The sequence below is a fragment of the Vidua macroura genome, chromosome 20, assembly GCF_024509145.1.
Source record: "Vidua macroura isolate BioBank_ID:100142 chromosome 20, ASM2450914v1, whole genome shotgun sequence".
Classification (NCBI taxonomy): Eukaryota; Metazoa; Chordata; class Aves; order Passeriformes; family Viduidae; genus Vidua; species Vidua macroura.
The window spans coordinates 8,793,778-8,820,616 of NC_071590.1; the positions used below are offsets into that span (position 1 = coordinate 8,793,778).

Here is a 26,839-nt window from a genome sequence, read left to right on the forward strand (position 1 = left end):
ATTTGCTAGTAATGGACTCAAGCTGCAAAATTTGGCTTCAAAGCTCAGAGCTGTGTGGATTTAGGGTTTTAGCTCGCCCGTTATAGAAATAAGAAACAGATGGGATTTGCAGGCCTGGTTCAGACTCCTCGCTCCTCATCAGGTCAGTGTTGTTTAAGTCAAATTAGATTTTCAGCCTGATTCATTCCTGCCTCTGCCTGTTGCACTGATGGCACACAAACTGTCCCCAGGGCTGGAATCTTTAGAACACTGGGTATGTTCTGGATATCCTGGAAAAGAAATATTACCACTGGTTCTGCAAGTGGTGTGGAATTAAAGGCAATTGGGAACATTTGTAGGCAGCGCCAGCTAGGTCCTCAACATGCATTTATATATTAAAGTTCTCCTATTTTTAGAAGTTTGGAGCTGAGAACTGTACCATATTTCTTTTTAATCTAATAAGAGTTCTGTGAGACACATGGAAGGGCTGCCTTTGAGATATTCTTAGCAATTTAACACAAACAGAGCATCTTGCCTCAATTTCTTGTAAGTTCCACTCCTCAGGGCAGATCTGGCAGAATGATTCCTCAGGGATGGTTTCCAAGGGTGGCTTCCTCCTCTACCCAAACTGAGTCTGGGTATCTTCTCTTTGGAAGCATCACTGCAGCTGAACAAATTATTAAATTTAGTAGTGAAAGAACAGGCTCAAACTGCATTTTGCAGAAGGTGATATGAGAATATCTCATGGTCCTGTCTGGTTTTTAACCTAAGTATCATTTAAAGTGGGGCTGTTCAGCATCTCAGAGCTTGTGATGGTGTGGAACCCTCTGTGGTTTGCTCTTGTGTGCCACTCATCAGGAATTCCTTGGAAAGGAGAATTTCCTGAAAGGCTTTCACTCCTTCCTGATGACTTGTGGAGATGGTTTTAGCTGGAAAAAGGGATTTACAAAAGCACGGTGCTACAGACTTGCAGACAGGCGTTGCCTCAAAACAACACTGCACCCCAGAGATTGCCAAATCCAAATTGTGGGCAAAATGAAGAGCTGCTGTTCCCAGGCTGCCTGTGCAGCCACCCTGCTGCTTTTGCCAGGGATGCACACAACTGGAGGATCTGATAAGAAAACACTTTCATGTTGCTTGAAGTTCAGTGCCAGCCCAGCTGAGACGAGGGCAGCAGTGCCTGGGGACAGGCAGGGAATGAAAAGGGAAGGAGGGCAAATGTTCAGTCTATAAAGGCTTCCAGCCTAATGTAGGATTAGAGGAAAGAAAATGGACTGCACATTAAAATTCATGAAGGAGTACGATTTAAGATCCATGAATAACAGAGCCACAATTATGCAGGAGTGGGGATTTGGGTTTGTTTTTGTTTTTTTGCAGAGCTGGTGGAAGAAGTGAAGTCATTACCAGGACCTGTGTGGCTGCCCCGTGCTCTGCCCTCCTTGCTGGATGTTGTGGACACACAGAGCTGATGATACCCAAAGGTTAAACACGGGCACAAGAGGAAATGGGAGAGGTTGTAGATTCCCAGACAAAATATGAGGGGGTTTTTGTGCTCTGATAAGCTCTGTCCTTGTCCCTGGGTCTCCAGGCTGTCTCTGGTAAGAAGTTTTGGTACTTGTTTAATCTCTGAAGTCTGGGGGATGTGGCATTTGGGTATCTGTCACTCTGGACACCCTCTGTGACTCCTGGAGCCCTGGTCAAGTCACTTGATCTCCTGGAGCTCCCCTCCAAAATGAGGGTGTAAGGGATGAGTTCATTCCTGGGAGGTGCAACAGCATCTGTGGTAAGGGTAAGGAGAGTTCAAAGCTGCTTTTTTATCCTTAATTATGGAACATGAGCCTCAGGTCCTTCCAAACAAGGCTGTGGAAGGAAATCCCAGGTGAGCCCGGATCTCCAGTATGTGGTGAGGGCCATGGGAAGGGGAGGAAGGCAATTCCCAGCTCATCAACCTCCAGTTTTTTGTTATCCAGGAGAGCATCAAGGAGATCTGGCTCTTCTTAATGACTTAGCATGAGAAAAGCTCATGCCAGGGGTTAATTCTTCATCCTGCTGCTCCCTTCCACGAGGACAGAGGCTGGGAAGTCAGCTGCTGTTATTCCATGGTCTTAATATAGAACAAAAGAGTAGTATTTTGTCCTAGATTTAACAGCTGGAGAAATAAAACTACTTTGGGTGGCAGGAGATGCTGTCATGTGAAGAGGGCATTTCCAGGGTAGTTTAGGATATCTGCTCATTCTACAGTCACAGAAATATATTTAAATCACAGCCATGGTGCACTCTAATGGGAATGGAGGGCCTAAGTGAATTATTGATTGTTTTGCACATTTGATAAGGAAGTCAGAAGAGGAAGGATGCCTAATATACAGAAATAGATTGGAAGCCTCCCATGGGTTGTAACAGAAGTGCAAGCGTGAGAAGGTCTTAAAATAGCCAACAGTTTTCAGTGCTGCAGGCACAAAAGGCCTTGAATCAGTGGAATACTTCAGGTGGAGATCCAGGGGGATGGATCTGCTCCATGCCTCCTGGATTTTTTTTCCCTGCTTGCTCTCAGTGTATGTACTAAGGGCCCATAAGCTGCCTCCCTTCCTCTCCTTAGGTAAGTGTAGGAAGAAAATGTTCCAATTTAACATGAAAATCTCAGACACCATTTAAAGATTTAGGTATTCTCCAATCTGCCCTACCCCAGTCTCCAGGGAGACTGTTCCCATGCCATTCTGCATTTATATTTCTGCACAGATAATTTCACTGATCCGAGGGCTGCTTGGAGGATTGGCTGGGGGAGCTTTTTTTAAACCACAGACACGGTGTAGTGGCTTTGTACGAGCGTCACTGAATTGTTTCCAACATTCAGCTCCTCACCTGTCTGGATGGTGTGTGAGGGCTGACAGACAGATGGACGGACAGAGCGTGCTCTGTGTGAGAATGCAAACAGCTGAGCCAAAGCTTAATCCTCTCCCCAGCCCGTGACCTTTTTATTCAGGCTTGCACCTGGCAGGAACAGCAATCATTCATGGATGTGGCCTCAGAAACAGCTGCAGATCAGACACTGGAGTTAAATTTTAAAAGGGTGAAGCAGGCCTACATGTGAGGGGGGTAAATCAACAAAATCACTTCCTAGACCAACTTTAAAGAGAAAACAGGGCTTTAAGAATATCAGTCGAGGCCTGCAGTGAGTACACCAGGTCTCTTCTGCTGAATACAATGATGTTTGTGCAGAAAGGTTTGCAGAACTGGGGCGCAGAGACCTGAGAGTGTGACTGTGACTCACTGCAGGTCCTGGCCATGTGCAGACACAGCTCCAGAGCAGCTGGGAGGGGAATGGGATCGGCCCCGGGGTGAGCTGGGCAGGGCTGTGTGGCCACCAACAAGAGGATGAGCAGCTGCTGTGGCAGTTGTGTCACCCTTTGTGCCATGGCTGGGTCAGACCTGGCTGAGGAGCTTCTCAACGCTGCAGCTGAGATGGGCTCTCAGCAGAGAATTGCAAATCCCTTTCCAGCACAAAAATATTTTGTTCCACCAGAGCAATTCCCAGCTTGGATCTGGCCGGACACTGCCCACCTACAGAACAAACCAAGCTACACCAGTGCAGATTCCTGCCAGTGCTGTGTTTCCACAGCCTTTTTTTTTTAGCAGAAACCTGTGAGTGCAGTTGGGAATAACCTGGCTGGCCTGGCAGAAGGCTGGACTGTAGGAATTGTTGTTTTCCATGGAGATAAACACAAGGAAAATATATTCATCGTAGGGGAGAAAGGCTAAATGTCTGATTCTGTCTTCAAAAAGAAGCAATTTTGAACAAGCGGAGCAAGATTTGCAATAAAACTTGTCAATTTGTAAATGTTTGGTAGCAAGGCACTGTAAGGCAGCAGATGGAGGTGTGAAAGGGGTTTGGGTTTTTTCCTGTCTAACACCTCCTTTCTCCAGCACTCTTCCTCTGTTTTAAGAATAACACTTCTTCAATAATGACTCACAGCCAGTGCCACAAAAATCCTGGCTGTCAGAAGAACTGCTGGGTGTCTGACAGGAGTGCAGCTTGCAGGGAACACTGGTTTCTTCTGTCTCTGCTGAAATCACAGCTCGGGGATTGTTCTGCTAGAAAGTGGCCCTACTTAGAGATTCCAGGCACGAGGCAATTACCTGTCTTTCCTTGCTGGATGTAATTAATACATGTGGTTTTCTTGGCAGGCACGTGGAATGGACCACATTGTCCGGAGCTAGGAGATGAAAATTCCCCAGGAAATCAGGCTTCTCTTCTGGGAAAGATGGATGAACCCCACAGTGTAGCAGTAGGGGCTGGAATATTCCCCACATCCTGCTAGATCTCTGCTAATCAGAAAAGAGAAGAGATCCTGTGCTCAGAAGGGAATAAAGACATCCTGAGGGATAATCCAGCAGAGGAAGCTGATCCAGCAGAGCCACGGGCCTCTGCCACCTCAGAGAATTTGCAGTTCTGTGGGGAGCTAAACCTCAGGAAAAAGAGCAATTTTAGTCTTCCTGGATGGCCTGAAGGTAACAATGCTGCCCCTGTGCAACACCGTCACTGCCAGAGCAGCTGCAGGGATGGGAGCACATTTCTCAGTTATTGGAGCAGGGAATTGTGCTGGGATTCCTGGGTTCTTCCCCCAGCTCTGCCTTTGATTTGTGGTGTGTGCAGACCCCTTAATTTGTTTCTGTTTTCCCCATCTGTGAAACTGAGATAAGATCACAGGGGGATTGTAAAGTGTGCTTCATTAATGTTTATTAGACAGAGGGAAATCCTTAAATGAATGGCACTGTATTCCAGGAGGACAAAGTTCAAGACTGCAAAGGGGTTGATTAAAACCAAATCTGCTATTCCCAGGCTGGGAGGAGAAGGAAAAAAAAAAATAGAGAATTGAAAAACCTTACCTAGCCCTGTGTCTGCCAAAAGAAAGATGTGACTTAAATAAAATCATGCAGACTGCAAGTGTGTGTGCATAAATGTGTGTCAATTAAAACCATTAAATATTTCTTGGCAAATACACAGCAAAAAGTGAAATGAGGGTGTGTTTGAAGTTTGAAATGTATATATGATCACCATTAACTGTCAATTACCAGTGGCAACATGACATAAGTAAATGGTGAGGCAATAAATATGATATTTTCCATAAAGGGGTGTAACAACATAGAGTGTATTGCCACATTCCACTATTTTTTTGGTCAGATTGTCACGAACCAGCTTATTGTGGGATTTTACAATGCCTGGTTTTTGGCAGGCTAAACAATTATTTGTAGGCTAGACAAAGCTGAAGGTGGCAACATTGGGCACTGATGGAATATTTCCCAAGCCTTAGAGTGCACGTTCCTAGTGGGGAAACATTTCTCCCATTGTGCCAGAGGCAACAATTGAGGGAATTTGTGATAACCAGACTCAGTGGGCGGCCTGAATTTGCTCCTGGTGTGGCACCAAATTTTACTGTGTGCTTCTTTTCAGTGATAGAGCCCAATGGAGGGTGAAACAACAGCGTGTGAGGGGAGCAAGCACTGAGCTACGGGCAAAATACACCACAAAAAATCGCGTCTGGGGGAGCTGGACTGCGGCTGGTGTGTGTTCAGTGCTCTGTGCTTGCCACCTTCAGGTCTGCTGTGAACTCACAGACGGAGCCGCAGCGCCTTCATTTGTTCATCACAGGGAGTTTTGGGGGTTATTAATGTCCTTAAAAGGTTATTAATGCCCTTAAAAATCACATTTGTTACCCTCAGTGCAACAAGGCGATACCTGCACATTCCAGAGGGACATTCCTGGGTGAACCCCACAGAGCTGGCACCCCAACCATCAAAACTTTTTACTGTTCACCCATTTTAGCAAACAAAGGAATTGGTGTTCATTTGCCACCGAGTCACATAGTCCACTCGTTAATTAGTATTCTATCTTCTATCGGATAATGATTTGCTTCTGATGCTAATTAGTGCCATGCTGAGTCTTTCTCTTTGGGGTCAGTGGGTTTCTTGGGTCGGTGGTCACAGAATTACCAGAATTACCTTTTACCCACTTGGAGCTGAGTTGGGTTTATCAGTTCCTTCCACAACTTGGGAGTTCTGCCAGATGTCCCCTAAACTCTGCATTCTTTGTGCCCACTACCAGAAGGTATCAATTTTTTTTTTCCAAAGCTTTGTTAAGCTGCTCCTAGGTCATTGAAGCATGTCCAACGCTAATCTTTTAAAATTCTAACAAGTAATTTGTTTTCTCTAACACATCACTTACAGCTTTTTGGCTTCTCTCAGAGATTGAATCTCATCTTTTGTTGATGAGGCTTGAAAGTATAAAAATATCAAACATCAAAGAACTTTTTCTCTCTTAAGGAAGAGGTTTTGGTGAAGCAGGTTTGTTTATCATTATTTTACTATTTTCTCTATGTGTACAATTGTGTTTTGTTCAATGTTGTGTAACAGCCTATTGTGTAACACAGTATGACATTTAGCTGACCTATGGAAAGAGAACGTTATTCTGATTTACGACAGAATCGGAGATCGTTTTTTGTCCCTTAGATTTTAGAACATGTGCTTTTCCTAATCAGGGTCGTTCCATCAGGACACTGACGCGTACACTCAAGGCTCAAGTTCTGTCACGAAATAAATCTCAGCAGCCTGGTCTGGCGGGAGTTCTCCCCGCCCTTCCAACCCTTCGCATTTTGTAATTTTGCGATTTTTGCCACTCCTTGGGCGACTCCCTCACTCTGAGGCGCCGTGAGGGCCTCAGGGGAGCGCGGCGGGGGGGGCGTGGCCTACGGAAGAGGCGGGAAGCCGTGTGGGAGGCGTGGCCTAGAGAGGAGGCGGGGAGCCATGTGGGAGGCGTGGCGCGCACGCGCGAGGCGCGCGCCGCCGGCCGTGGGGGCGCGCGCGGGGGGGTTCCCGCCAGGTGCGCGCGCGTTCCCGCCAGGCGCGCACGTGGGCGCGGCCGCAGGTGAGGCAGGTGAGGCAGGTGAGCCCCGGGAGCCGCCATGGACGGCCCCGCCCTGCCCATCCGCCGCTCCCGCCGGGAGCTGGTGGAGGCCGTGCGGGAGCGGCCCTTCCTCATCGTCACCGGCGAGACGGGCAGCGGCAAAAGCACGCAGCTGCCCAGGTACCTCTACGAGGCAGGTAACGAAACCGCCCTCCGCGGGCTGCAAGCAGCGGTGAACTCAGCTCGCGGTCCCCCTGTCCGTCCCCCTCCCCCCCCGCGGGTGACGCAGCTTCGGGCTGGGCTGTGGTGACAGGAGGTGGCTTGGTTAAATAAAAAATAAACAAGCTGTGCCCACGTGTAGGTGTGAAAAATGCGTATTTTACGGTTGGCGCTTCGCAGATGTTAAATGCTGTATGTGTTATAGAGGGTTATTTTGTAATACTGTATTAATTCTTTTCAGGTTGTGTGTAAAATATAGTTTTAGGTTATAACATAGTATTAAAATAAAAGCTGTGTGATGTAAGGTAGTTTTTACTAGCTCAAGAAAGGGATAAGATAATCAAGAAACTCTTTGCACAGAGATAACAGCAACAGGAAACCTGAAGAGTTACAGCCTCCTTATCAGAAAATAAAACATCCTTCCACCTTCTCTCCATCTTTACAGAATCACCAGGATTAAGGAGGAGAAGTTAACAAAAACCAGAAAAATTCTTAATTTGCAAAGAATTTATAGATCATGTATAAAATATAAATTTGCAACAGGCTGTTGCTTTTAAGGGTTATTCCTTTGTTCCCAAGGCATGTTTTTGGCAGCTTAGTGCCCAAAAACATCCAGACATCTGTAATTATTTGCTTTTTATTATCTCGTAGTGTCCTAATCTTCATTATCCAAATTTTTAGTACTCTAATTTTATTACTATTTTTTAATAACTATTTTATTGCTAATAAACTTTTAAGATTAAAAAAAAAAACAAGTAATTAAGCGTTTTTCACATAGTTACGTGTTCTAAAGTGACCTGGAGTGGCACAACTCAGTGTCCCACAACCACTGGGCGTGCTGAGCCTGGAGAAGGCTCCAGGGGTGATCTTGGAGCCCTTCCCAGTGCCTGGAGGAGTCTGGAGTGACAGGACACGGGGAATGGCTTCCTGCTGCCAGCAAAAGGGGTTGGGTGGGATATTGGGAGGGAATTGTTCCATGGGAGGGCCTGGCACAGGTTGCCCAGGGAATGTCTCCCATCCCTGGAAGTGCCCAAGGCTGGAGCAGACTTGCAGCAGGTGGAGTGGTGGCAGGTGTCCCTAGATGGGGTGGAACTGAAGCAATATATGGAATAAATAAATAGATTCCACACCCTGGGGGAGTTATGAGGTGGGTGTGTATGTCAGCGCCCGGCACAAGTGAGAGAGCTCTCCAAAACTTGTGCCCCGAGCCTCAGGCTGACCCACACCTTTATTCCCAAAGCTGTTCCATATGCAGTACATTGCACAACTTTTTTCATGCATATTCAACCCCTGGCCCCGCCTGTCCTCGCCTCTCATGCTAAATGAGTCCACACGTGGTTTGCTGTGGTGGTCACACGGGGGTCTCTCGGTGGTCCTGAGGCTGAAGATTTTGGTCTTCCTCACGACTGAACTTTTGAACTTTTCCTCTCTGTGCGTGCGCTTTTGGTCCTTTGGTGCTTATCTGAGTACGTCTGTCAGTCTTGATAGGCTTGGAGACAGAGGAGCTTCTTTATCCAGGTTCTTTGCCTCCTCTGGTATTGCTCTTTATGCAAGAAAATTCAGAAATGTGCATTTTCCTATGCCCTTTGTACCGGGCAGAGGTTTCGTAAGTAAAAGGTTAAAATTCAACACATACCTCTGCAAGCTAAATCATAAACGCTTCATTCATTTTGTTAACTCCAAAAACCTCTTGTTTCAGAGCGAGATGATCTTTAATGCCCCTTGCCAACCCAAGCCCTTCTGTGTCCCCCGCAGGCCTGGCCGAGCGCGGCGCCATCGGCGTGACCCAGCCGCGGCGCGTGGCCACCGTGTCGGTGGCCCAGAGGGTGGCCGAGGAGATGGGCTGTGCCCTGGGGGCTCTCGTGGGCTACCAGGTCCGCTTCGACGACTGCACCTCCGAGGTGGGGGCCCTGGGCGTGTGGCAGGGTCACCCAGGCCGTGCTGGGGTCCGTGGGCTCTCCCAGTTTGTGTCCTCGGACTCGTCCGAGGGGGTTTTTTGGGCACCTTGCAGGCGAAACGTTGCCAAGTGCTGCCGTGCATGGGCGCAGTAAGAATTATTTTAGCTGTAAAATCCTACATCAACGCACGGGCCAGGGCCTTAAGTGTCCTTTAAGGAAAGTCCTTGTGGTGTCCTGGTCTGTGCAGAAGTGTTTGCTTTGAAATGCAAAGCCAGGCTGGCAGCTGAATGTGTGATTGAACCTTGCAGGACACTGCCATCAGGTACATGACTGATGGGTGCCTTCTGAGGCAAATCCTGGCAGACCCCCTCCTCAGCAAGTACAGTGTCATCATTTTGGATGAAGCCCACGAGAGGAGCCTCAGCACTGTGAGTGTCACCTCATAGCTGGTTTTTGGGTCGCTGTTTCTCCTTTTCTGTGCTCTGTTTATCCCTTCCTTTCACTTCAGCACGTTCCCCAGGGGTTTTGACTGACTTTCCATGGATGTGCTCTGACCTTTTGCTGTCCTAAGAGCACAGAAGTGCTGCTTTGTTTAGTCCACGCTGCATAAGTTTAAAATAAGACGTGCCCTCTAACAGTGTTGGAGTTTTTGTAGTTGTTGCATTTAAATGCAGTTAAAACTTTGCTGGCTGTTGAATACTCTCCCAAAATTTCCAGGAGTTAGAAGCCAGAACGCAGACTTTCTAGAATACTAATTTAAAAAATAAACCAACACAAAATGCACAAAACAAAAGCCAAAACACCTCTCTTGCCCTAAGGCCCAATGTTCCTTAGGGCGTGTATGTGACTGTGCAAAGAGATTATGGCTGTTGGGTCCATGGAGGCATCTAGACCCGAGTCCCAAAAGCTTTCAGAGGTCACCCTGACCCTTGTGTGGCCAGCAAAGGGACACTGAGGTCACTGAGACCTCAGGAGATTGTGCTGTGTGTCATCAACCTCCTGCTCCAGCAAGCAATCTCCCAGTCCAGCTGGGAAAGGGGAAAATGCTTTCCTGAATCCCAGTTTGCCCTCAGGCATCTGAGGGAATTGCAAACAGCTGAGCTGAAGTGGTGGAAGGAGCAGATTTGTCATTCAGAGCAGCACAGAGTGAAATAAACTTGCTGAGGTCGTAGCAATAAATAAAACCAAGGGAGGGTGCACACACGGGCTGGAAAATGGGATGAAAAATGGGTCTGAGGTAACTTCTCACAAATGACTTGACCAAGAGAGTATAAAAATGAAAAACAAAGGGGTTTGAGTTGCACTGGTGCTGTCTGTAGGCTGTGAGGAGAGCTGGTAAAATATTCATTAAACTCTAGAAGCCAAAATGTCCAGGGCAAATGTGTGTTTTCTTCAGAGTGCTTAGGCCTGGAATACGTGATTTTCACTCTATCAACGGGATAAAATCATCAAACTTCCAAGTTTGTCAGGCTCTTCTAACAAAACCAGGGTGTTAACATCAGCTGTCCCTGGTTTTTTTTTTCTGCTAGGATATTTTATTTGGTCTGCTGAAGAAGCTGTTCCTGCAGGAGAAGCCAGCAGGCAGGAGGACAGACATGAAGGTGGTGGTGATGTCAGCCACCCTGGAGGTGGAGAAGCTCTCGGAGTTCTTTGGGCACTGCTCAGTGCTGCACATTCCAGGGAGAAGTTACCCTGTCAAGGAGATATTCTGCAACCTGCTGAGCCCCAGGGATGTGGGCAGCTCTGCCTATGTCACAGAGGTCTGGCCTGCTTTGTTTTCTCTCTGTTTTTGGGGTGGTTTTCATCTGGGGGAGGCCACAAGAATGAGCTGCTGTCTTGTGTCCTCAGCATCTCTGCAGGAGACAGGGGAGGATCACTTGGTATGATGAGTCCTAGCAGGAATTAAATGGGATTTCAGCTGATTTTGGCTTGTTTGTTGTTTGTTCCAGGCTGTGAAGGTCACCCTGGATGTTCACTTAAATGAACCAGAGGGTGACATCCTGGTTTTCCTCACAGGTGAGAATTTTCCTGGATACTCCAGGTGAATCATGGCACTGCCAGCAGAGCAGAAAAGCTTCCAAAGCCTGCCTGGTTTCTCCCAGAGCAGTGAGAAGGGAAAGGTGCAGTTTGATGCACAAAGTCCTGTGAAATAGTAGTTTTCAGAGCATTTTAGGAATAGCCAGATTGACTCTGTGTTGTCTGCGTGATTTACTTTGTTGTTAATTCAGGGAGGAAGAATTAAAAAATCCTACATCAGTGCATGGGCCAGGCCCATATCTAATATTAATATTAATATCTAATAAAAAGATATCTAATCTTTTAAGGCAAATCCTTGATGAGAGGCCCTGTGGAGAGGCTGGATGTCACCTCCCAAACCCCCTCTCATTAATTCCTTATTTTAATGCCGTTGGCAGCTCTGCATATTGACAAAACAACCTTGTTTAAAGGTGCTGCAAAGCAGGAAGGCAGGGTTGCAGCTAATGAGGTTCACTTAAATGCTCTTGTGTGTCTTTTAGGCCAGAATGAGATAGAAAGAGCCTGTGATTTGCTTTTCAAGAGAGCAGAGTCCATCGATTACCGGTACGAGGTGCACGACCGGGCTGTGGAGGGGCTCCTCATCCTGCCTCTCTATGGCTCCATGTCCACAGGTCAGAGCCCAAAATCTCACTTCATCACAGCAAACCTGAGCTGCAAGAGTTCTTCCAAACATTATCCTCAGCAGATTTTCTGTCTGGGCTGGGAAAAGGGTGTTAGGGAACCCCTTTGTTACAATATTCTGGCACTTCGGGGTGGGTTTTTTTTTTGTGGTTTATCATAAACTAAACCAAACTTCAGCCTTCTCTACTTGCACTGGAGCCTCCAGTGGAAATCCAAATCCACTGGATATGACTTCAAGATCCTCAGTTAGGAAGGGGATATTGAGTAACTGAAAGACCTCACATTTTATTTTACTTTGATTTTATTTTGTTTTGCTTTATTTTGTTTTATTTCTTATTTTGTCATTTTATTTGATGTCATTATTTACTGTCACTTTAGATCAGCAGAAAAGGATATTTTTGCCAGCTCCCAGAGGCATCAGAAAATGTGTGGTCTCCACAAACATTGCTGCAACATCTCTGACCATTGAAGGAGTCAGGTATTGATTTCTGTCCCTCATAAAAAGTTAAAACAGAGGGAATAATTCAGAAAGGTCTGGGTTTGGAAAAACACTTTCTTTCTGCTACTCTTGCCTTTTTTTGGGTGTGTAGTCAGAAAACCATTGACCTCAATAGAGGTCACCAATATTTTTGAACCTAGTCTGAAATTAAATCTACTAAATAACCAGGGTCTAGGTAGAGTAAATGAATGTGTTTTTTTAATTAAATCCACGTGTCAGTTACCTGCTGAGCCCTCTATTTTTTACCTCTCTGGGTTGTTTTTTTCAGATACGTGGTGGACAGTGGCTTTGTGAAGCAGTTGAATCATAATCCCCGAGTTGGTTTGGACATCCTGGAGGTGGTTCCCATCTCAAAGTAAGTTAAAAATGTCACTCACTTGCTGTTGCTGGGAGCTGCTCTGGCAATAATGCTCTGTGTTGGTTGCTCTTTAAAAAAAATAAATAAAAAGATAGGCAGCAACCTTGAAGCCCCATGATTTACAACCACTTTAAGGTTTAAAAACCACTTTAAGGTTTAAAAACTGCTTTAATTGGTTTTAATTAACCAATTTAAAACCAAGTAAAAAGTGGTTTAGGATATACAACTTCCCAAAAGTTACAGATATTAAGGAGGAATTGGCATTGTCTGAGGACTGAGCACTGCTGGCTGAATACAACAGCTTCCAAAAAATGCACAGAAATTCTTCTTTATTCCTTGCACAGCTGGATATTCCAGCTGCTGTGCAGGGATACCTCTTCCATCTCCATGGAGAGACATTTTGTGCTCGTTTGGGTGGTACCAGCAGGGATGAGAGGTTTGGATGTTGGGGTTTTTTTTGGAGGGGTGCAGGAGTGAGGCCAAGCTTCCAAAAAATGCACAGAAATTCTTCTTTATTCCTTGCACAGCTGGATTTTCCAGCTGCTGTGCAGGGATACCTCTTCCAGCTCCATGGAGAGACATTTTGTGCTTGTTTGGGTGGTACCAGCAGGGATGAGAGGTTTGGATGTTGGGTTGTTTTGAAGGGGTCAGGAGTGAAGAAAGCTTCCAAAAAATGCACAGAAATTCTTCTTCATTCCTTGCACAGCTGGATATTCCAGCTGCTGTGCAGGGATACCTCTTCCATCTCCAAAGAGGGACATTTAGTGCTCGTTTGGGTGGTAGCAGCAGGGATGAGAGGTTTGGATGTTGGGTTTTTTTAAGGGGGCCAGGAGTGAAGAAACCTTCCAGAAATGCACAGAAATTCTTCTTTATTCCTTGCACAGCTGGATATTCCAGCTGCTGTGCAGGGATACCTCTTCCATCTCCATGGAGAGACATTTAGTGCTTGTTTGGGTGGTAGCAGCAGGGATGAGAGGTTTGGATGTTGGTTTTTTGGTTCTTTTTTTGGGGCAGGAGTGAAGCCAATCTTCCAAAAAATGCACAGAAATTCTTCTTTATTCCTTGCACAGCTGGATTTTCCAGCTGCTGTGCAGGGATGCCTCTTCCATCTCCAAAGAGAGACATTTAGTGCTTGTTTGGGTGGTAGCAGCAGGGATGAGAGGTTTGGATGTTGGGTTTGTTTGAGGGGGCCAGGAGTGAAGAAAGCTTCCAGAAATGCACAGAAATTCTTCTTCATTCCTTGCACAGCTGGATTTTCCAGCTGCTGTGCAGGGATACCTCTTCCATCTCCAAGGAGAGACGTTTTGTGCTCTTTTGAGTGGTACCAGCAGGGATGAGAGGTTTGGATTTTGGTTTTTTTTTTTTGGATGGGTGCAGGAGTGAAGCCAAGCTTCCAAAAAATGCACAGAAATTCTTCTTTATTCCTTGCACAGCTGGATTTTCCGGCTGCTGTGCAGGGATACCTCTTCCAGCTCCATGGAGAGACATTTTGTGCTTGTTTGGGTGGTACCAGCAGGGATGAGAGGTTTGGATGTTGGGTTGTTTTGAAGGGGTCAGGAGTGAAGAAAGCTTCCAAAAAATGCACAGAAATTCTTCTTCATTCCTTGCACAGCTGGATATTCCAGCTGCTGTGCAGGGATACCTCTTCCATCTCCAAAGAGGGACATTTAGTGCTCGTTTGGGTGGTAGCAGCAGGGATGAGAGGTTTGGATGTTGGGTTTTTTTGAGGGGGCCAGGAGTGAAGAAAGCTTCCAGAAATGCACAGAAATTCTTCTTTATTCCTTGCACAGCTGGATTTTCCAGCTGCTGTGCAGGGATGCCTCTTCCATCTCCATGGAGAGACGTTTTGTGCTCGTTTGGGTGGTAGCAGCAGGGATGAGAGGTTTGGATGTTGGTTTTTTGGGTTCTTTTTTTGGGGCAGGGGTGAAGCCAATCTTCCAAAAAATGCACAGAAATTCTTCTTTATTCCTTGCACAGCTGGATATTCCAGCTGCTGTGCAGGGATACCTCTTCCAGCTTCATGGAGAGACATTTAGTGCTCGTTTGGGTGGTAGCAGCAGGGATGAGAGGTTTGGATGTTGGGTTTTTTTTAAGGGGGCCAGGAGTGAAGAAACCTTCCAGAAATGCACAGAAATTCTTCTTTATTCCTTGCACAGCTGGATTTTCCAGCTGCTGTGCAGGGATGCAACTTCCATCTCCAAAGAGAGACGTTTTGTGCTCATTTGGGTGGTAGCAGCAGGGATGAGAGGTGTGGATGTTGGTTTTTTGGTTCTTTTTTTGGGGCAGGAGTGAAGCCAAGCTTCCAAAAAATGCACAGAAATTCTTCTTCATTCCTTGCACAGCTGGATTTTCCGGCTGCTGTGCAGGGATACCTCTTCCAGCTTCATGGAGAGACATTTTGTGCTCGTTTGGGTGGTAGCAGCAGGGATGAGAGGTTTGGATGTTGGTTTTTTGGTTCTTTTTTTGGGGCAGGAGTGAAGCCAAGCTTCCAAAAAATGCACAGAAATTCTTCTTTATTCCTTGCACAGCTGGATTTTCCGGCTGCTGTGCGGGATACCTCTTCCAGCTTTATGGAGAGACATTTAGTGCTTGTTTGGGTGGTGCCAGCAGGGATGAGAGGTGTGGATGTTGGTTTTTTGGGTTCTTTTTTTGGGGCAGGAGTGAAGCCAAGCAGCGCGCCGGGCGCGCCGGCCGGACGTCGGCGGGGAAAAGCTTTGGATTGTACGGCAGGGAGTTCTGGGAGCAGTGCATGCCTGAGCACACCGTGCCAGAGATCAGGAGGACCAGCCTGACATCTGTGATCCTCACCTTGAAATGCCTTTCCGTGCACGATGTCATCAGGTGACCTCCCTGCAGGGGGATTATCCCACTCCCGCAGGGGCACGAGGCAGGATTAGGTCCCCAGCCAGGGGTGACACTCCAAGCAGCTTTTCTGCTGCTCCCCACTGTAATTCCAGCTTGGATCCCAAGCTCCACTCCACTTGGAGGCTCTGCCAAGAGTCCCATCTCTCCCACATCAAACGTGTTCGTTTGTGGCGTTCCCTTAAATACTTAAAATCCTTAAAATACTGGGTTTTTTTACGCCTTTAAATAATGAACATCCTTAAAATGCCGATTTTTTGGTGTCCATTTAAATACTTAAAAGCCTTGAAATATTGGCTTTTACACCTTTAAATATTGAAAATCCTTAAAATACTGGTTTTTAAATCTATAAATACTTAAAATCCTTAAACTACTGGGGTTTACACCTTTAAATACTTAAAATCCTTAAAATACTGGGGTTTTTTACGCCTTTAAATAATGAACATCCTTAAAATGCTGATTTTTTGGTGTCCTTTTAAATACTTAAGAGCCTTGAAATATTGGTTTTTACACCTTTAAATAATGAAAATCCTTAAAATACTGGTTTTTAAATCTATAAATACTTAAAATCCTTCAACTACTGGGGTTTACGCCTTTAAATACTTAAAATCCTTAAAATACTGGTTTTTTACGCCTTTAAATAATGAACATCCTTAAAATGCCGATTTTTGGTGTCCTTTTAAATACTTAAGAGCCTTGAAATATTGGCTTTTACACCTTTAAATATTGAAAATCCTTAAAATACTGGTTTTTAAATCTATAAATACTTAAAATCCTTCAACTACTGGGGTTTACACCTTTAAATACTTAAAATCCTTAAAATGCCAATTTTTGGTGTCCTTTTAAATACTTAAGAGCCTTGAAATATTGGTTTTTACACCTTTAAATATTGAAAATCCTTAAAATACTGGCTTTTAAATCTATAAATACTTAAAATCCTTCAACTACTGGGGTTTACACCTTTAAATACTTAAAATCCTTAAAATACTCCTTTTTATAGCTTCAAATATTTACAATCCTTAAACTACTGATTTTTATACCTTTAAATGCTTAAAATCCTTAAAATGCTGGTTTTTAATGTTCTTTTAAATACTTAAAATTCTTAAAATACTGGGGTTTACACCTTTAGATACTTAAAATTCTTAAAATACTGGTTTTTATGGCTTTAAATACTTAAAATCCTTAAACTACTGGTTTTTATACCTTTAAATGCTTAAAATCCTTAAAACGCTGGTTTTTAGCGTTCTTTTCAATACTTAAAATCCTTAAAGTACCTTTTTTTACCCTTTTAAATGCTTTAAATTCTTAAAATACTGCTTTTTATAGCTTCAAATACTTCCAATCCTTAAACTACTGGGGTTTATACCTTTAAATGCTTAAAATCCTTAAAATACTGTGTTTTACACCTTTAAATAATTAAAATTCTTAAAATACTGGGTTTTACACTTTTAAATGCTTAAAATCCTTAAAATGCTGGTTTTTAACATTCTTTTAAATACTTAAAATCCTTACAATACTGGCTTTTACACCTTTAAGTACTTAAAATAGTGTGGTTTATACTCCAAAAGTTTCATCTCTCTGGGATTTTTTAGTTCTAAGACCATACAAGAGTAGAAAATGCAGTTTAGTGTGTGCCATGCTGGGGTTTGTCATCAGAAATTCCTCAGCTGGAGGTTGTGCAGTAACACACAGAAGATGATTATTATGATTATTTAACTTTGGTCAGAGAACCAGCATTGGGGAGGTTTAAAAATTATTTTTGTCCATATGAAAACAAACAAATCTACCTCATTTTTAACCCTAGGTTTCCCTATTTGGACCCTCCTGAGGAAAGACATATTTTGGAAGCTCTGAAGGAACTTTACCAGTGCAATGCTATTGACAGGTAAAAACCAAAGGGGTTTTTACTACAAGAATTTCAAATCCAAGGCTTAAATTGGGGTTTTGTGTGGACTAAAAAGATTTCCCTCCCATCACTCCCCAGCAGCAGAATGTGTTTCCTTATTTAGCTCTCAGAAAATTTAATTTATAGGGTTTAATATACTGTGTACAAAAACAGGGCTAGAGCAGAGTTTGGGGCTTGGGAGGTAAAAATCAGGTTCTGGACATTGTGTGGAGTTCCAAAGTGACCTCAGCTCTGCAGCTCCTGGGGCAGATCCCAGACTGTTGTGGCTCAGCTCTGGCTGGGAGCTCCATCCAAGAGCTCAAGACAGGAAGTGAGATCTTATCCTAAGCTTCCAGGAATTCTTCTTGTAAATAATAATAATAAAAAAATTTAAAAAAATTAAAAAGCTGGCTGTGGAGCAGACACAAGCAAGCTGGAGAAATGTGGATTATTTTATTGCTGATGACACTTCTCCATGTCCCCAGCACCTGTGTGGGCACTCACAGTCCAGAGGGGAGTGCTTCTTACTCAATTCACATTTAAACATAATTGCATTGAATCTGTATATATGAATATATAATATAAACATATAAATATGTACTAATAGATAATAAAGTATATGATAATATATTATAAAATATAAAATAATAAAGTATATAATAATATTAAATATATATAATAAAATATAAAATAATAAAATATATATAAATATATAAATAATATATAAATATAAATATATAAGTTATATACTAAAATCTAAATAATATAAAATATAATAATTAATAAATATTATATATAACGATAAAATATGTAATAATATACAATAAAATATAAAATAAAATATAGAAAAATATAAATAAATAATGGAATAAAATAATAGAATAAATAAAATAATAACATAAAACAATAAAATAAAATAACATTAATAAAGTAAAAATAAAATCATAAAACAATATATAATAAATTATATAATAAAAGGTATAATAAAATACATAAAATATATATACTATAGAAAAATATATATAATTTTTTTTTCCTGGTATAAGGAGAGGCCATGTGACAAGACTGGGAGAATTCCTGGTGCAGTTTCCCCTCCCTCCCAACCTGTCCTGTGCTGTGATAAAAGCTGCTTCCCTGGACTGTGAGGATCTCCTGCTTCCCATTGCAGCCATGCTGTCCGTGGAAAACGTCTTCATCCGTCCAGGTGGGCAGCCCCTCTTCCCAAAAAAATCCTTTCCCAGCTCTGGAGTCAGGGCAGCTGTTCCAGAGGGGCTCAGGGTTGTGTTTGTGCCATGGCTGTTGAGCTGGGAAGTGCCTCAGCTGAGAGGTCATCAGGGGAAATCTCTGTGGCATAAAAAAATAAAGGGGAAAAAAAAAAAACCCCACCAGAAAACCAAAATGCACCACAGCAGATGTGCTGCTGTTGGTCTGAGTGCAGACAGCAGGGACTGATTGCTTTTAGCAAATGGGGCATCACCTCTGGAGTGTCTTTGCTGTTCAGTAACTGTTGAACCAAATAGATTATTGGCTTTCTGTGAGAGAATTTGTTCAATAACTGTTGAACCAAATAGATTATTGGCTTTCTGTGAGAGAACTTTGTTCAGTAACTGTTGAACCAAATAGATTATTGGCTTTCTGTGAGAGAATTTGTTCAATAACTGTTGAACCAAATAGATTATTGGCTTTCTGTGAGAGAATTTGTTCAATAACTGTTGAACCAAATAGATTTTCTGCGGGAGGCTTGACTTGGCACTGCCTCATTTTCCATCGGTTCTCTAAGTGGAAAATGTAGTTTTGCTGTGGTGCCAGGGTCGTTTCAGTAGAGCACAGTTCCACTAGAGCTGAGCTCAGTCTTTCACTAGTGCTAAACCTGAGTCTGTCCCATCCTGCTGTCCCCTCCTGCTGCCCACCCCCAGCTGTGCACACATCTGTGTGCAGCCTTTGTGGGTTCCTTTGTCCTGCCCATTCCCTCCCTGGCTCTGCTCCAGTTCTCTCTGTCCTCCCTTAGCTGTGCCCGTTGGAGCAGCAGCCACAGGCCCTGCTGCCAGCCCTGATAACCTGGATTCTGCCCTGGGCTCCTTCCCAGTCCCACAGCTGTCCCACAACTGTCCCACAGCTGTCCCACAACTGTCCCACAGCTGTCCCTTTGCTTTCCCATCCTCTGTGCCCTTGTTTTTTGCCTGTCACCCTGCACAGCCCTGTGCACGAGGCAGCAGACACAGATCCCCGTCCTCCAGGCACTTTTTCCAGGGCCAGATGTGTGGGATGAGGCCTCCCTGCTTCATCCCTTTCACTTCTGAGTACCCACAAACGTCTGACACCCCCCTAGCACAGCAGCAGTCCCAGTGGCCTTTGGTTCCTGCCTCCCTCTCCCAAGGAGAATGGGTTGTGCTGGAGGAGAAATCCTTTGGGTGTTTAAAAGCTGAGAGAGCACTTTGGGAATGTTGCTTTTGCCCCATTTGATGAAGGTGAATTCCCACTAAACTGACAGATCCACTGGTTTTTATCTTTATTTAGAGGTCTCCATTACTGTGGCAGTAGGAAAAAGCTGAGTTCCATAGATCAGAGGGTGCTGTGGTGGGGTGGGTTCAACAGTCTTGTTTTTCCTCTCACTTGATCCCTGTGAGCTGTTTGTTTCTTCCTTTATCTTTCCACGTCAGCCTCTGGGTGGATTGTGAGTGAGAAGTACTTGCTAAGAGACTGCAATTCTTCATCCCTGGTGCTGACTGATGAGATTAATCATAGATTTAATGGCACCTACATGCTCCTGGTCATAGTGGAAGGAGGAACAACTGTAAATGCAGCTGTAGGAGGAGAGACAAATCTAAAAATAACAGGAATGGAGAGCCAAGGCTGCCAGAAACACACAAACAGAAAATTAGGTGGTGATAAATAAAAATGACTTAAAGTGAGATATAACTTATTCCTCAGGTGATCCTCAGAAGCAAAAGGAGGCTGAGCTTCAACACCAGGAACTTGCCTCACAAGTGGGAGGATGCAATGACTTTGCAACCCTCTTAAATATTTTTGAGCAGTGCAAAGCAAGGTATGAAATTCTCCCTTACACTAAGTGGTTTTGCATTGCTCCTAACTCCCAGTTTTCAGCTGTGCTGCAGATACACATCTGTGTGCTGGTTCCTAATTTCATATTTATTCCTTCTTGTGACCTGTAATTTCCATCAAGGCGCTTTTTATTTAGCCCCACAAGGTATCTGCCTCTGTAGGTTGTTGCCTTTGTATGACCATAACAATAAAATAGTTTCTTTGCAAGCAGCTGACAAAGGGCTTCTTTATAATTCAAATATTCCTGTTCTCAGCAAGTCTCCTTCAGCCTGGTGCCAGAAATACTGGATCCATTGGAGAGCTGTGAAATCTGCTTTTAGTGTGGAAAGGCAGCTGCGGGAAATAACCACTAAACTGAAACAGGTAAAAAATAATAACATTTCTGAGCATGTTTGAGCTGTATAAACTTGTATTTAAGACATGTAGTGGATGCTGAGCCTTTGCCAGGTGGCTGCTGCCTTCCTCCAGTAGAAAATAAACCACTTAAATATTTTTGAAGAGCACCCCTTGCTTGTGTGACTCAGGTACAGTGGTGGTAATGGGCAAGAAGGAGAGTTTTCCTCCTTTCCTCATGGTTTCTGTCCAGACTTTAAAATCCATGGGATGGAGGGGGGTTAACTGCTTTTTCTTGAAGAAAGATCCTGATTCATGTTGCTTTTTCTTTTCCCAGCTGCCAGACTTCCCTAAAGAGACATTTGAAGGCTCCAGAACTGAAATACTGAGAAGATGCTTGTGTGCAGGATACTTCATCAACATTGCTAGGAGGTAAGGAATGACGTTTGGAGAACTGAATGGGAAATAAATTATGCAAATTACTTTAAAGTGTGGCTTTATGTTGGTAAAAGTAGCAAAGTAGTAACTGCAGGGGAAGGAGATGTTTCTGCAAGGGAACCTCTGCTTTTGATGTCTTCACCATCCCAAGGGTGTCAGCAGCTTCCCAGGAATGTCATTTTTCTGTCTCTGAAATGAACTCACCAGCTGATGAGTGGTTCCAGATATGGAGCTGAAGGGCTTGGAAATCTCCAGTTATCACAGCTTTCAAAGGCTTCACTCCCAAACCCTGTTGTTATTGTGGTGTTACACCTGCAGTGCTGCTGTGGTAAATTAAATACTTTATATTTATTTGTAAATTAAATACTTTGTATTTATTTGTAAATTAAACACTTTGTATTATTTGTAAAAAAACATTTAAATGGTTTTTTACAGTTTAAGTGTGGAAAAACTTCTTTTTTTGAGAACTTTTTTTCTGTGCTGCTGCTGCTTTATTCAGTTCATTTTGCTGTGTTTTTTTTTTAATTTATTTTTTTTTTTTTTCAGATCTGCAGCCAGAACATTCTGCACCATGGATGGCCATGGCAGCATAGTCTACATCCACCCTTCCTCCACAGTGAGTTCCCAAAGCCTGCTGATAAAGCAGAAAAGCATCTCCAAAAGGAATAAGGGGCGGGTCCCCTAACTCTCCCTGGTGCTTGCTTTGTGCTCTGCTGCAGTGTTCATTTTGAGAGTGGGGAAGAGCCTCACTTCCTCAGCCTTGGTCAGGGTTTGGGTTATGAAGTGAGAGTGACACAGGCAGGGCTTTCCCTGGAATTGCTCACGGGCAATTCTAAATCTGAACATCTAAAACCTGGTGGCACCCCCTCACACCTCAACCACTGACATTCTGCTGCAGGTGGGGGCTCTGAAAAAAAACCAAACCAGCCGTGAGCCAACCTTTGAACTTTTCAGCTCTACAACCAGGAGACCCTGCTGGAGTGGATCATCTTCCACGACGTGGCCGTCACCTCCAAGATCTACGTGCGCACCGTGTGCCCCGTGCGCTACGAGTGGGTCAGGGACCTGCTGCCCAGGCTGCACCAGGTGGATGCCTATGAGCTGAGCAGTGTGGCCAGGGAGGAGGTGACTGAGGAGGAAATAACCAGGTGGAAGCAGAGGGAGGAGCTGAAAAGGCAGTTTGGTAAGCACAGAGCTCACCCCTCTGCGTTCTCGTCGTCCTTTAGGACCCCTGTGTGTTTGTTACGGCACGTTCTGGGCTGGAAAGTGTTAATTTGTTTGGTGTAGTTCTTGTTTTGTTCTCCTCACAGCTCTGCAAGCCTTGTTTTCTGTCCCAGCAGTGTGAATTGTGGTGTTTGCTTGCTGCTTCTTGCCACGCTCCCCCCTTTTGGTTTCTTAGAGCAGAGCTTGAAGAGAGTTGAATAAAAGCATTTTGAGGCTGGCTGTTTGTGAAGGGTATTTCAGCCATTGTTGCCCAAATAATGCTGCCCTGGGAGAAGTCCTGAGAGCTGTGGGGCAGAGGGAAGGAAAAAAAAAATCAAAAACCTCACCCAGCAGTAGATAAGAGAAGAAAAAGTCTGACATTTTGGTGAGTGTCTCGTTCTGACAATTAATTTAATGCCATATGTGTAAATAGCCAGTGTTAATTAGAACTGGTGCCTGCTAACTGATCTGGCTGCTTGACATTCCTGGGATTCTCCTGTCAGCAGGTTCCTAAAGCAGCCAAGTATTCAAAGGGCCTCTTTACTCCTGAGCTGAGCCTTCCAAAACATCCATTTATTGTACAGTAAATACAGCTTCCCTTCCATTTCCTTAACAAAGGAAAAAATGCAGACTTGTGCTTAGGCCAGCATCTCTTTCTGCCCTGCATTATTGTATAAACCCACCATTTCAAACAGGAATTTCATTTGGTTATAAATAATGCAGAAGAGCCTCATCAGTTTCTGTGAAGGAAATAATCTGTTTACCTGTGTCCCCCTTCACATTATGACTTCATCAGGCAATTGCCAATTAATTGGAGTTTAATATTGACCTTACAGATGTTGTATTTCTGGCTCCTTCATAAAAATAGCTGACAAGACATAATAATTAGAAATATTTTAACAATGGATGCTGATTAAAGTTCCTTCTTCTTATCTTACCAGCCCCCAGAACCAGAAGCAGTAACTGCTTCACTCACACAGATTTTAGGCTCTCAGAGTCTTTGATTTTCATTTTTATTGTTATTTTAGACTGAAAATATTTTCTGCTTCTCTTCCCTTCTGTCCCAAGGTCTCAGTGCTGTGGGGGAATGTGCATTTCTGATGGTGGCTGATCTGCAATATTGACTTTTCCCACTCCCTTATCTGCATGTTTTCCTCTCCCTCCCTCCTGCCTCCGGAAATTTTTTAAAGATAGTTTATCCTAATGTTTTTTCCTGTCCTGTCCTGCCCAAACCTGAGTTTGGGATGTGCAGTTCAGAGAAGAAATGGCTGTGTAGAACACACAGGCTGCATGTTCTCTGCTACAATAAAAAGCAAAATTTGGGGATGAGATGAACCCAGCTGCAATTATTGACATGGGAGCTAAGGTGTGATTTTATTTTGATTTTTTTTTTTTTGCCCTCCCTACTGTGGTGCAGTCTGTCCTCTCTGGAAGTCATTCAAATGGCTGCCTGGGACTTGGAGGGGAAAAAAAAAAAGAGATTTTATTGGGTTGGGTTATTTTTTTGTAGTTAACAAATAGGAGGACTTGTAATGCTGATGGGGGGGGGTGAGTTTGACACAGAGAGTTTATTTCTTTCTCTCCTCTCCCCCCAGAAGGAGTCCAAGAGAACTCTGCAAGGAAGATGGAGAGGAGGAATGATGAGCAGTCCATCCAGGACGCCCGAGCTCGCTACCTGGAGAGGAAGCAGCAAAGGGCTCAGGGCTTGAGTGGCCCCGAGAAGGAAATGGGGTAACCCTGCTGGCAGCTCTGCTCCCCCTGCCAGGGGAGGCAGCTTCTGCAGCTCTGGGGGTGTTTGCAAAACACCAGAGGACTCACAGGAGCGCAGGGAAACTCGTGGTCAGTCCCAATACCAAAGAGGACCAACACAATTAATTCCCTCTGCTGCATCCAGCAGGGAAAACTTCCCAAGCTGACTTGTGTTGCTGCAGGTCAGTGGCAACAATTTCGTGGCCTCAGCCCTGATAACCAAGTGTGGTGCCAATTCTCTGGCATTTATTTGACTTAAAGAGCTCTCAGTAAATGAAATTTAAAGAAATGATATTCATGTAAATGAATTTTTTCCTCAAGGTCGCTCAGGGTTTATTTTTGTAAGGAGTGGAACTGTAAGTTTTTTTACCCATTTCATTCTGTCTGATGGTGGTCATGCAGAATTCATGCTCAGGAAGGGCTTTTTTAGTGGTGGAAGCAGCAGGATTAAATCCAAAGGGACACTTCCCACCTGCATTCCGTGTTGTGCTGTACCAGGTACACACAAGGAAATAAAAAGTGTTTTTCCTTGAGCATCTGAAAGAGCAAGGAGCTGTGGTGCTTTGTCATCATAAAGTTTGTTTCCTTCTCAATAAAGAAATCCTGTTTTATCACCATAATAATCCTAAAACGCTCCAGGGCTCAAGTGAGGAGTTTGTGTAAGAATTTCCAAATAATTGGAAGAACTTGCTGTGATTTTTCCTGCCTCAGCTGTGTGCTCTGTGTCACCCTGGGCACTGGTTCAAGTGGTGTGTTGTGTTTTATTACTGCAGCCCGAATAAAACATTCACCTTTCCACCTCTGCCTCACCTCAAGCATTCCAGCACTGCCCAGGATCCCAAAGCCTCCAAATCCATAAGATTTTTTTTTGGAATATTACAATATTATTGCTCATAAAGAAAGTGCTGGGTCTGGTAATTGTTCCTCTTCCTGTGATTGATGGGAAAGGGTTTTTTGTTCTTTCAGGCTCTGCTTTGGAGCAGCAGCACTTGGGCTTGACTCATCCTCTGCTCTGAATTTTTTGCTGTTTAATTTGATTTATATTTGCAGTGTCACAGCCCCTCATGAGTCAAATGCCATCTGCACCACCCAGTGGGCCTGAAATGAGTACACAGAATGCCCACTGTTCCTTGGGGCTATAAATCACTTGGCAGATCCTAATGCTGATTTTTTTACAGATTTTTTTTCACTTTATTCATAGGAAGAAATGAGGGATTTTCCCCCCAGTGTGTTCCAGGGCTTCTCAGAGCTTTGGAGGTAGGGAATTTAAGACAAAGTAAAAATTATCTGGGGAAGTAACAGTGAGCAGCAAAATAAGATTTCGGCCAAGTGCAAAGTGTGACAGCACACACAGCTCTGGATGCTGCAGTCATCCCAGGGAAAAAGTTAAGTTTTTACCTGTTTTACGTGCTGGGGTTCAAGTGTGGGTTAATAAAACACAGAGGGAAACGTGGAGCTTCGTTACTGCACTGTACTCATTAACAGGGGAGAGTCTGGGGGAGCATCCTGGGGGGTGAGGGACAGGGACAGGGGGGACAGGGACAGCAGGGGATGGGGGATCCATCAGATCCCAGTGACAGGGACATTCTGGGGATGGGGGATCCCTGAGATCATGGGGACAGGGACAGCAGGGGATAGGGGATCCATCAGATCACACTGACAGGGACATTCTGGGGATGGGGGATCCATCAGATCACACTGACAGGGACATTCTGGGGATGGGAATCCATCAGATCACACTGACAGGGACATTCTGGGGATGGGGGATCCATCAGATTACACTGACAGGGACATTCTGGGGATGGGAATCCATCAGATCACACTGACAGGGACATTCTGGGGATGGGAATCCATCAGAGCCCAGGGACAGGGACAGCAGGGGATGGGGGATCCCTGAGATCATGGGGACAGGGACACCAGGGGGAGAGGAATCCATGAGATCATGGTTACAGGGACACCAGGGGATAGGGGAGCCATCAGATCCCGGTGACAGGGACACCAGGGGATAGGGGAGCCATCAGATCCCGGTGACAGGGATGCTCTGGGGATGGGGGATCCCTGAGATCACAGTGACAGGGACATTCTGGGGATAGGGATCCATCAGAGGACAGGGACAGCAGGGGATGGGGGATCCATGAGATCCTGGGGACAGGGACACCAGGGGATAGGGGAGCCATCAGATCCTGGTGACAGGGATACTCTGGGAATGGGGAATCCACCAGATTCCAGGGACAGGGACACTCTGGGGATGGGGAATCCACCAGATCCCAGGGACAGGGACACCAGGGGGAGAGGAATCCATGAGCTCATGGTGACAGGGACACGCTGGGGATGGGGAATCCATCAGATCCCTCAGGAGGGGGGGATCCCTCAGACCCCGGGGACAGGGACACCATTGTCCCCTCCATGTGGCTCCATCGCATCCCGATGACAGGGGGACACCCTGTGAGAGGGGGTGGTGACGGGGACATCCCCGTCCCCTCAGCGTCCCCAAGGAGGGGACATCCCTCCCAGCCTGGTGACAGGGACACCCCGCGGCGGGGGGCGGGGGTGTCCGTGGCATGCCGGTGACAGGGACACCCCCGGAGGGGGGGTTGGTCCAGGGGCTCCCCGCGGTGTCCCCCCGGTGTCCCCCCGGTGTCCCCCCGGTGTCTCCCTGGTGTCCCCCCGGTGTCCCCCCGGTGTCACCTTGCCCGGCCGCGCCGCCCTGCCCCACGTGACCGCGCGGGGCGGAAGTGACGCCGCCGCCCCTCGGTCGCATGATGTGGCAAAAAAAAAAAAAAAAAAAAAAAAAAAA

The 26,839-nt window shown here is 45.0% G+C and overlaps 2 protein-coding genes across 6 annotated transcripts in view; one reads left to right on the forward strand and one right to left on the reverse strand.

Annotated features, from left to right (window-relative positions):
- Positions 1–26,839, reverse strand: part of PTRH2 (peptidyl-tRNA hydrolase 2) — a 186,816-nt gene that overhangs the window by 126,983 nt on the left and 32,994 nt on the right. The window lies entirely within an intron of this gene.
- Positions 6,843–25,495, forward strand: DHX40 (DEAH-box helicase 40). 5 transcript variants are annotated; one of them, XM_053995825.1, is made up of 17 exons: positions 6,843–7,057; positions 8,852–8,997; positions 9,303–9,422; positions 10,524–10,754; positions 10,944–11,010; positions 11,511–11,642; positions 12,031–12,130; positions 12,420–12,506; positions 15,168–15,350; positions 17,176–17,256; positions 18,303–18,460; positions 20,188–20,302; positions 20,574–20,682; positions 20,990–21,084; positions 21,637–21,706; positions 22,045–22,273; positions 23,889–25,495. In XM_053995825.1, the coding sequence occupies exons 2-17, from the start codon at positions 8,935–8,937 to the stop codon at positions 24,026–24,028; spliced, it is 1,980 nt and encodes a 659-aa protein (XP_053851800.1). In that variant the 5' UTR covers positions 6,843–7,057; positions 8,852–8,934; the 3' UTR covers positions 24,029–25,495. The 5 variants fall into 5 exon arrangements, with proteins under 5 accessions (XP_053851800.1, XP_053851796.1, XP_053851797.1 ...); XM_053995821.1 differs by having other exon boundaries at positions 6,854–7,074; XM_053995822.1 differs by having other exon boundaries at positions 6,854–7,074; positions 23,892–25,495.